General features: G+C 51.9%; 1 protein-coding gene across 1 annotated transcript; it reads left to right on the forward strand.

The window, feature by feature from the left end:
• Positions 1–2,577: 2,577 nt before the first annotated feature.
• LOC127054357 (cystatin-like) lies at positions 2,578–8,682 on the forward strand. Its single transcript, XM_050960434.1, has 4 exons — positions 2,578–2,602; positions 6,127–6,332; positions 6,945–7,064; positions 8,282–8,682. The coding sequence occupies exons 1-4, from the start codon at positions 2,578–2,580 to the stop codon at positions 8,366–8,368; spliced, it is 438 nt and encodes a 145-aa protein (XP_050816391.1). The 3' UTR covers positions 8,369–8,682.
• The last annotated feature ends 805 nt before the right edge of the window (positions 8,683–9,487 follow it).

Here is a 9,487-nt window from a genome sequence, read left to right on the forward strand (position 1 = left end):
TCCACCAGTGCTTGCAGCACCACTGAAAACTACCCCTTGTGGTCTATGTACTGGCTGCCTTGGTGCTCCAGTCCCAAGATAGGGATATGCGTTCCGTCTATTGCTCCACCACAGTTAGGAAATCCCATTGCAGCAAAGCCATCCACTATGACCTGCACATTTCCCAGAGTCACTACCCTTGATATCAGCAGCTCAGTGATCCCGTTGGCTACTTGGAGCACAGCAGCCTCCACAGTAGATTTTCCCACTCTAAATTGATTCCCAACTGACCGGTAGCTGTCTGGCATTGCAAGCTTCCAGAGGGCTATTGCCACTCGCTTCTCAACTGTGAGGGCTGCTCTCATCTTGGTATTCTTGCGCTTCAGGACAGGGGAAAGCAAGTCACAAAGTTCCATGAAAGCGCCCTCACGCATGTGAAAGTTTCACAGCCACTGAGAATCACCCCAGACCTGCAACACTGTGTGATCCCACCAGTCTGTGCTTGTTTCCCAGGCCAGAATCGGCATTCCACAGCGTGAACCTGCCCCACTACCACTATAACGTCCAAATTGCCAGGGCCCGTGCTTTGAGAAAAGTCTGTGTCCATGTCCTCATTGCTATCATCACCGCGCTGCCGTTGCCTCCTCGCCTGCTTTTGAAGTTTCTGGTGCTGCATATACTGCAGGATAATGTGCGTGGTGTTTACGGTGCTCATAACTGCCATGGTGATCTGAGCAGGCTCCATGCTTGCCATAGTATGGTGTCTGTGCGGAAAAAAGGCCAGAAACGATTGTCTGCCGTTGATCTCATGGAGGGAGGGACGACTGACGACATGGCTTACAGGGAATTAAACTCAAGAAAGGGAGCAGGTTTGCATCAAGGAGAAACACGCACAACTGACACACCGAAGCCTGGCCAGTCATCAAACTGGTTTTCAAAGCCTCTGTCATGCGCAGCGTGCCTTGCTGTGCTCTTCTAATCGCAAAAAGCCTAGTCAGCAAACAGCACCAGAGAGCTTTTAAATGTCCAAAGGCACATTCTACCACCATTCTGCACTTGCTCAGCCTATAGTTGAACTGCTGCTTACTACTGTCCAGGTTTCATGAGCCATGGGAGCAAGGGGTAGGCTGGGGTAGGTGCGACCACATGGTGCTACCGGCTGGGAGAGCAACCTGAGGCAAAAGCCTCCAGCTTGCATGATATTCCAGGTAGGACTGAATCTCCATTAGAAACTTAAAGAAGAGAATGACCGGGAGTCACTCCCATTTATGTCAAGGCGCCCCTGACCTACCTCACCACAAGACGACAACAATGGTTAGCAGTCGTACTGCACCTTCTGCCACCGCAAAGGCAAGGCAAGGCAAGGCAAGGAGATGCTCCTGTGTATCAATGCAGTACCGCGTCTGCCCGCAGCACCCAGGAGACGTATGGTGACGGCAAGCTGAGCGGGCTCCATGCTTGCCGTGGTATATCATCTGCACTGGTAACCCAGGAAAAAAAATGAGAAACGATTGTTTGCCATTGCTTTCACGGAGGGAGGGAGGGAGGCGGGCCTGACGACATGTACTCAGAACCACCCGCAACAATGTTTTTCCCCATCAGGCATAGGGAGCTCAACCCAGAATTCCAATGGGCGGCAGAGACTGCGGGAGGCAGAGACTGCGGGAACTGTAGGATAGCTACCCACAGTGCAATGTTCCGAAAGTCGACACTACACACAGTGCAACGCTCCAAACGTCAACGCTAGCCTTGGTACTGTAGATGCACTCCACCAACTTAATGGGGACACAGACAATTGACTGTATAAAATTGATTTCTAAAAAATCAACTTCTATAAAATCAACCTAATTTCATAGTGTAGACATACCCTGAGTAATTTTCACATCTTTGCAGGCTGGGCAGAAACACTACCCCATCTCAAAGTGATTGCAACTCTCAGTAATATTTAGATCTTAGCAAGCTGGACAGTCTCGCTACAATGGATTTCAGCTCTGATTGAGCATTTAAAACAACAAAAAGGCACCTAATCAAGCCTATTTAGCTCTTTCTTTGAGCAGTAAAGGGAAGGAACAGGTTAAACCAGTCTGGGGAAGAACCTCTAGAACCAGTCTACACCTCCTACCAAGACAGCTATCCTCATCCTTCTTGCATTCATAAGGCTCTGGCATTCAAGCCCCTGGCTTACTGAGGTCCTTTCAGCTGAGGGTGACCCCTTCATTTGGGACAGGTTAAGCAGTCCTGCTTCCCTGTATTCATACAATAATGCCAACAACATTGGTAACAGCATTTCACTCCCCCTGCGCTAGGCACTAAAGTTATTTGTAAGGTAACACCAGCCAAAGTTGATTATTTTGAGCAACGCCGTTCTATCTGCTGGCTATCTAAGCAGAGTGGGTGTGTTCATGTAAACAGTTTGCTCCGGAAGTTTCTCCCTCTCCCAGCTAGCTGTCAGGGGAGAATTCATTCAGCTCATTTAGATCCTGCTTACATCTAATTTCCCTAAACTGATCCGAATAGAACACATGGCAATGCAAGGTTACAACTGAAATTCAGTCAGCAAACCAGTGATTCAGTTTCTCTAGATCATCAATCACTACAATGAGTCATGGTGTCAGTGTAGAAGGTAACCACAAGAATTACTTCAGCACTTCCCAGGAAAGCTAAGGGAGACCAGGAACACCTTGCTGTGAATCTACTCGACTGGGCTAAGAGGCTGCTAAACACCAACGCTGCGTCTGGCCTTTGTTTTAAGGAAGGGTAGCTCCAAGGGCAGGGCTACAATTAAAGCCCAGCATTGGTGCAGATGCATGGATGTAGCTGCACTGCTGTAGCACTTTAGTGAAGTCGCTGTAAGCCTAAGGCCTGGTCTACTCTAAAATGGTAGGTCGACCCAGCTATATTGCTGAGGGATGTGAAAAATCCACACTCCTGAGCAGCATAATGAAGCCAACCTCACCCCCAGTTTAGACCGCCCTAGATCAACAGGAGAATTCTTCCATCCACCTAGCTACTGTCTCTCAGGGAGCTGGATTACCTATGCCAATGGAAGAACCCCTCCCACCGGCGTAGGTAGTGTCTACACTGAAGTGCTGCCGTGGTGCAGCTATGCTGCTGTTGTGTTTTAAGAGTAGACATAGCCTTAGTTCTGGTCTACACTGCAGACCTAGCTCGGTATAACTACTGAAAACTCCACACTCCTGAGCGACGTAGTTACACCAACCTAACCCCATGTAGACAGCGCTATGTCAGCAAGACCTGCCAACATAGGTACTGCCTCTCAGGGAGGTGATTAATGACGCCGATGGGAGCGCTCTCTCCAGTCAGCATAGGAGCATCTTCATTATAATGCTGCACTGGAGCAGCTGCATCTGCAGCATTTTAAATGCAGACTTGCCCTTAGTTGTAGCTTCAGGCTGCATTTAGCTGATGGTCAGATTTCTTCACATCTACTCTGGATGGTTGGTCCAGGGAAGGGCTTCAAGGGCAGAGAAAGTGTGAGAAAGTCCCCCCTTTCCTTCCACAAGGTTAACACCTTTTGTGGGCATCTCTGTCCCCTTGCTCCACCTTATGGACCACCCTGGTCCAATGAGAGATTCAGTGTTGCTGATTTTGCCATGAGTCTCATTACTGTTTTCCTTAAAACCCCAGCTCCTGGAGTCAAGTGGTGATGTGATGCCTTGACCTTCATTCTTAAAGAAAAATAAGTTTCTAGCTCTCATGGCTGTACCAAAAGCTTCAAAATGTGCCCCCCATGCACCCAAAAACAAAAGGCAAATAAAAAGAACGCCAAATTGATTGGCTTTAAAATCATGAGATTATGTAAAACAATCTCATGATTTTGGGTGAGCCTGGCTCATGAGTTTTAGGGTTGGCAATACTGGTGATTCCAGCATGTTGACTCGAGCTCATTTGCACCAGTAAATTGGTATTTCAATCTGAGGTCATAGAAGATTCCAGTCTGAGGGGGACATTTTTGTGCAAAATCCTTTGGTGATCACACAGAGAGACAGTCTTTGTAAGCAGGACATGTGAGTGGCCCACATGAGGAGGACTATGTAACACACTTCTGCTTAAGCCGGACATAAGTGTCTTAATGCTCTGCATGTCCTGAATGTCCATCAGCATTACACGACTGGTCCTTTCAGCACAGCCTCATGACAGTGAGTTACTGACACTCGGTGTGTACGTGAAAAGGTGGGGACAGTGACCTCAGCCTAACAACCTTTTGCCCTGCATCCCAAAAAGCTGCTTCAAGCATTTCTCAGTAATGCTAACGTGGACATTTGGCCAACCACAGTGACTCAGGCCACAATTCAACTATGGCCTGTACAGCACGGACCCTTCAGTCTGCTCTGTCCCAGAACCCAATCCAAGGTGGGAGCCTCCTGGGTACCACTTAGCTCTCTCAGGAGGCCCATGGCAGCTATTTAACAGGCACACACTTTGCCCAGCCTCTCACCCTGTGGCTCTCTTCCGCTTAACAGACAGAGCACAAAGAGCCCAGACCCGACAGGACACAACAAACCTCCTAACTCCAAAGCCTTGTGTGAGCCTCCACCGTGTCCCTGGGGAGGCCTTGGGGGATCATCTGTGTCCAGACCAGGCAGGCAGCTGAAGTCCCCCGCCTCATGCAGCCCTACATTCAGAGCTGCTTCTTATCAAGGAGGCTTCTTCCCCAGCATGCCTCCTTTAGCCAGTCCGACCCACCCATTCCTTCCTCCTGCCAGGCATCCTGTGAGTCACACCTCAAGTTCCCCATGTGACTCTCTCTACATACCCCTCCCAACACCTGGCTTCCTTTGCTCTGTGGTTTGCTAACAACTCATGGCCCCTAAGCCCCCTCCCCTCAGAGAGGATGGGTACAAGCAGTTTCCCCTAGGATGCCCACTCATAGGCATAACTATTCTGGGATCAAAGCTAAGAACTCTCCATTGTTCTCAGCATGGGCAAGACCTGTTCTGTCTCCGGCTGGGAGGGCACAGGGTTACGCATCGGGACAGGCATTCATGGTACAGTAGTTTTCATAAGAGCAACTCCACAATATGAACCAGAATTCATAAGCTGTACAGGTAGATCCCCCAAATCCGCACGGGGAACGGGGCAAAACTGGGCACGAATAAACCTGACCACAAGTGAGGGAGGTTAGGCTTGACGAGTCATTAAAGAGAGAGTGAAGGAGGGGATACAGCTTGAGGACATAGCATGTGCTCTGGGATACCACAACCTTTCTGTGGGGACAGCACCATGCCAGGGGAGCCTGGATGAATTCGATCTGACCCTCACCTCTCTGACTCCGATTGGGATCCAGGCCCTATGGCTACATGGTGCAGATTGAGAAGAACGTAACAGAGGCCATGGCAGACAACACTAAAAGGGCGTCACTGGTGACCAGTCTCTTTGCACCCATCCCTCCTTTGTCCATAAATACTATAGATTTGGGACAAAGGAAAATAGATCAATTGGTGCCCATTGCCCAACTACTAGCTGACCAACAGGGGAATGTAGCTCGGGTGACCAGATGTCCCAGTTTTATAGGAACAGTCCTGAAATTTGGGTCTTTTTCTTATATAGGCTCCTAATACCCAACTCCCGTCCCGATTTTTCACACTTGCTGCTTGGTCGCCCTAAATGTAGCTGAGGCCTGCCCTTTTTCTCCGAGGCAGGGACCCCCCCCCTCCAGGTGGCAGAGCTCCACCCGGCATCTAGCAGGGCTCCCTGTTAGGGGATGTTTCTCCATCTGCTATACATGGGGCTCTCTACTGGGGGTGGGCCTCTCCTAGGACTGGCCACACCCATGTAGACCAGTGGGCCCATCCAGCCTGGCATCACGTCTGTGACAGTGGCCATTGCCAGCTGCTTCAGAGGAAGGTGCAAGAAATGTCCCACCGAATGGGGAATTCTGGGATGGCCTGCCTCACAAAGGCCCTTTTCCCTTGGGTGAATCAAGCCCTGAGGGTTTAGTTCCCATCTATACTTGGGTCTTATGTAATGGAGGGTGACATTTTCCTACCCCCTCTGGGTGCGGCCATCAGGAGTAGGGCTCCCTCCCCATGTGGGTGGGGCCATCCCAGGGGGTGGGGCTCCCTGCCTATATCTTAGCACTCCATCCCCAGCTCTGGCCATTCTCAGCCATGGCATTCCCTGCAGCAGTGGCAGGTCCCTGGCTGTGCTTCCTCCTCCTCCTGGGGGTTCCCCTCACTTTGGGGGCCTCTGTTGCTGGGGGGCTGCACAATGTGCCAGTGTCAGACCCAGAAGTCCAGCTGGCGGCGCACGCAGCCGAACAGACCTACAACCAGCGTAGTAAGAGCCCCTACTACAGCCGGGGGCTGCAGGTGCTGAGCGCCCAGAGACAGGTGAGTGGATGCAGGTGTTACAGGGGGCAGGGGAGGGGAGCAAGGCTGTGGGTGCTGTGGGTGCAGCCCCAAATGAGGGGTCTGGTGAGGCTGGGATCCAGGGGGGAAGAGTTGCAGTAAGACTGCAGGGTGTGGTTGGAAGGGATCTGGTGGCGCTTGGACTTGGGGGAAGGGGAGGTATAGCTGGGACCCGCAGTGGAGGTGGTCAATGAGGCTGGCACCTAGGTGTCCCGCTGCCCCAACACCACTAAAAACCCAGCCCAAGGCTTCCTCAGCTGAGTCCCCCAGTGGGAGACCCTTTGGCTAACTTTGCCCTTTCCCCTCATTCCCTGCTCCTTGCTCTGTGACACGGGGATGGGCGCTAATGCCTTAGGACACTGGGAGCAAATCCCCTGAAGCCTGCAAAGGGCTTTGAACCCGGATCATAGCCCAAGTGGGACAGACTGACCTCCTGCCCCCCACAACTGCCTTTGCTTGGACATGGCCTATGAGGCAGCATGTCGCAATGGGGAGGCTCAGCCTCTCGTATTTCCTGGTATTCAGGGGCAGGGGCAGGGCTTGGGGGTCGTGCTGGGACTCATCCCCAGGCTGGGCTGCCCAATTTCCTGGCAGGTTGTGTCTGGGCTCATGCTACATCTGACCATGGAACTGGTGGAGACGCTGTGCAAGAAAAACCAGGATGGTGTCATGGAGCTCAAGAAGTGCCTCCTGCCGCCCCCGTCCCAGCAGAAGGTGAGAGGACGGGACTGGGCCTATTCGGGGTTCAGCTCCTGGGTTTGGAGCACCAGTTTGGTTTGCCAAGAATTGATTTTCTGTGACAATTATTTAGAGCTGCATCCTCACCAGTGAGATTGGGGTGGGGAGTCCCCTCATGCCAGGCACTGGGTGGAGCCCAGCTGAGGGACACTCCCCACGATAAAGCCTTTCCCATCTAACTGGACAAACAGTGGGAAGGAGAAGAGGGGCCCAGATGAGGGAGGGGCTCACACTCACTGTTCCTCTGGCTGCGGGGTCCAGGTTCCGCTCTCTGCAGGGTGCTGCTTTTGAGAGGAAAGGGAAACATTTCCCTTGGGTATAAACCCTGTAAATCTGTATCATCATCATCCTCTCCTAACTAGCAGGGCCCAGCTCTGCCCCAATTCCACACTACGGTGGGGGCGGGAGGCACCTCAGCCAGAATCTATTGTGAGCCTGATTGCAACCACCCAACCTCTGCTGGCCTTGGAGAAGGTGCAGAAGAGGGGCTGGGGATTTGCTTGGTGTGGTGCAGAGGGAGGTGGCCTGGAGCCCTTTGCTATTCCTGCCCTTGCTGCTTTCCCAGCCCAATCCACCTCCAAGACCAGCCGGCTCTTTATGTATCGAACTGGAGGGTAAATAGCCAGAGTTGCTGGGCACAGAATGGGAGGGAGGTTAAAACCTGACATTGCCTGAGCTGGGAGATGATTCTGGGGCAGAGGCAAGGAACTGCTGGGCATGGCAGAGTCACAAGAATGGGGAGTGGGGAAGTCACTTACCTGAGGCCCAGGGAAGCTGGGTTTTATTCCCTGCTCTGCCAGACTCCCTGTGCAAGCCTGGGCCAGTCGCTTCCCCTCTCTGTGCCTTGGTTTCCCCATCTGTAGAATGGGGATAGTAGCACTGCCCTGCCGCCCAGGGTGGGTGTGAGGGTAAACACAAAATACAGGGGTGTGGACATACCGGACACTGAGCTTAGTTAGCTCTTCAGCTGATTTTATGCCCCACACATCCACAGCATCTCACCACTACACACACTGCAATGACTTTAGCTTCACACACCCCACCCACATTTTACCAGTGGGGAAACTGAGGCACAGAGACACGTGACTTAACCAAGGTCATGCTGTGAGGCTGGGGGGAAGAGGACAGCTAGGTTTTACTGGGAACTCCTCTGAGAGTCACCCCCATTCTAATGTGCTTCATTCCACCCCTAGAAAGTGCGCTGTAACTTCCAAGTCTGGTCTCAGCCCTGGCTCAAGAGGACACAGATAGAGCAGAAATGCAACTCGGTCGGTCACTGAGCCCTGCTCTGGCTCACACCGAGATGACCATGAGCCAAAATGTCTGCTCCACCATCAAAGCTTTGCAGGGGACAGGCCGTCTCCGTCTTGCACTTCTTTTCTCTACTCCCCCCAACTTATTCCCAGCACGTGGCGGAAGATCAGTGTCTTGAATCCAAACTGAGGTTGGAAATCAACCAATTCCTCTGCTTCCAGACTGATTTCTAATCCCTATTTAGTGACAAAACTGGAGCCTCTGGGCTCTTTCTGTTACCACTGGGTCTTGGACCTGCTTCACTAGCAGCAATAAACCACTTTACTGCAGCATCTCACCATGGTCGGCTCAACGGCTTGTTATTTTTCATTGCTCCATCTGCCTCTTGCCCTCCCCATACACACTTATGTCCACATTCCCAATTTGCATGGCTCCAAACCCTGTCCTCTCCCCTCCCCCCCACCACTGGCCTTGTCCCTCAGTGTCTCCTGTGAGGCTCTGGGCACTTCACACATCCCCACAGGGGCCACGGCTAGGAGACAGTCACCAAATTATTTCCCCCCACCCCGCTGGGATCTGGCGTTTGCAAGCAGGACAGACCCAGGCCGTGCGCCCATTCATGTCAATTTGCCCTACTGTTACCCCACTGATGGGGCTCGACTGATGTGAGCCCCTGGTGCAGCAGCACCAGTGGGCACACGCTGATGTGAACGTCCCCAGTAATTCACTGGAGTCAATCACTCTAGGCATTTATGCTGAGGTTTGCGCTCAGTAGCCTATCACCAGCAGTTGCTTTGTAGATATTTGCAAAAGATGCAGCAGTGATGGGATAATTTAGAGGTCGGGGGTTCATGGCCCAAAGCGGTCAGCTTTAGATCCAACCCACTTCAAAATGTGTTAAATCTCCTGGAACTCGCATGTTCTTCTTACCTACAGAACTGTCCACTCCCTTTCTGAATCCAAGTACTTGGCCTTGGGATCTTGTAGCCATGAGTTCCAAAGGATAACGGCACGTGGGGAAAGTATTTCTCCTGGCCCAGTAGATTAAGGATAACCTAGTGGCGTCCAGTACTACCACTGATGGGTCCAAATCCCTCTGCACTGGTAGGAAGGGGAGTGAAAATTGCTGAACCTTTAAAAGCTCC

This window comes from Gopherus flavomarginatus, chromosome 6 (assembly GCF_025201925.1).
Source record: "Gopherus flavomarginatus isolate rGopFla2 chromosome 6, rGopFla2.mat.asm, whole genome shotgun sequence".
NCBI classification, from domain to species: Eukaryota; Metazoa; Chordata; order Testudines; family Testudinidae; genus Gopherus; species Gopherus flavomarginatus.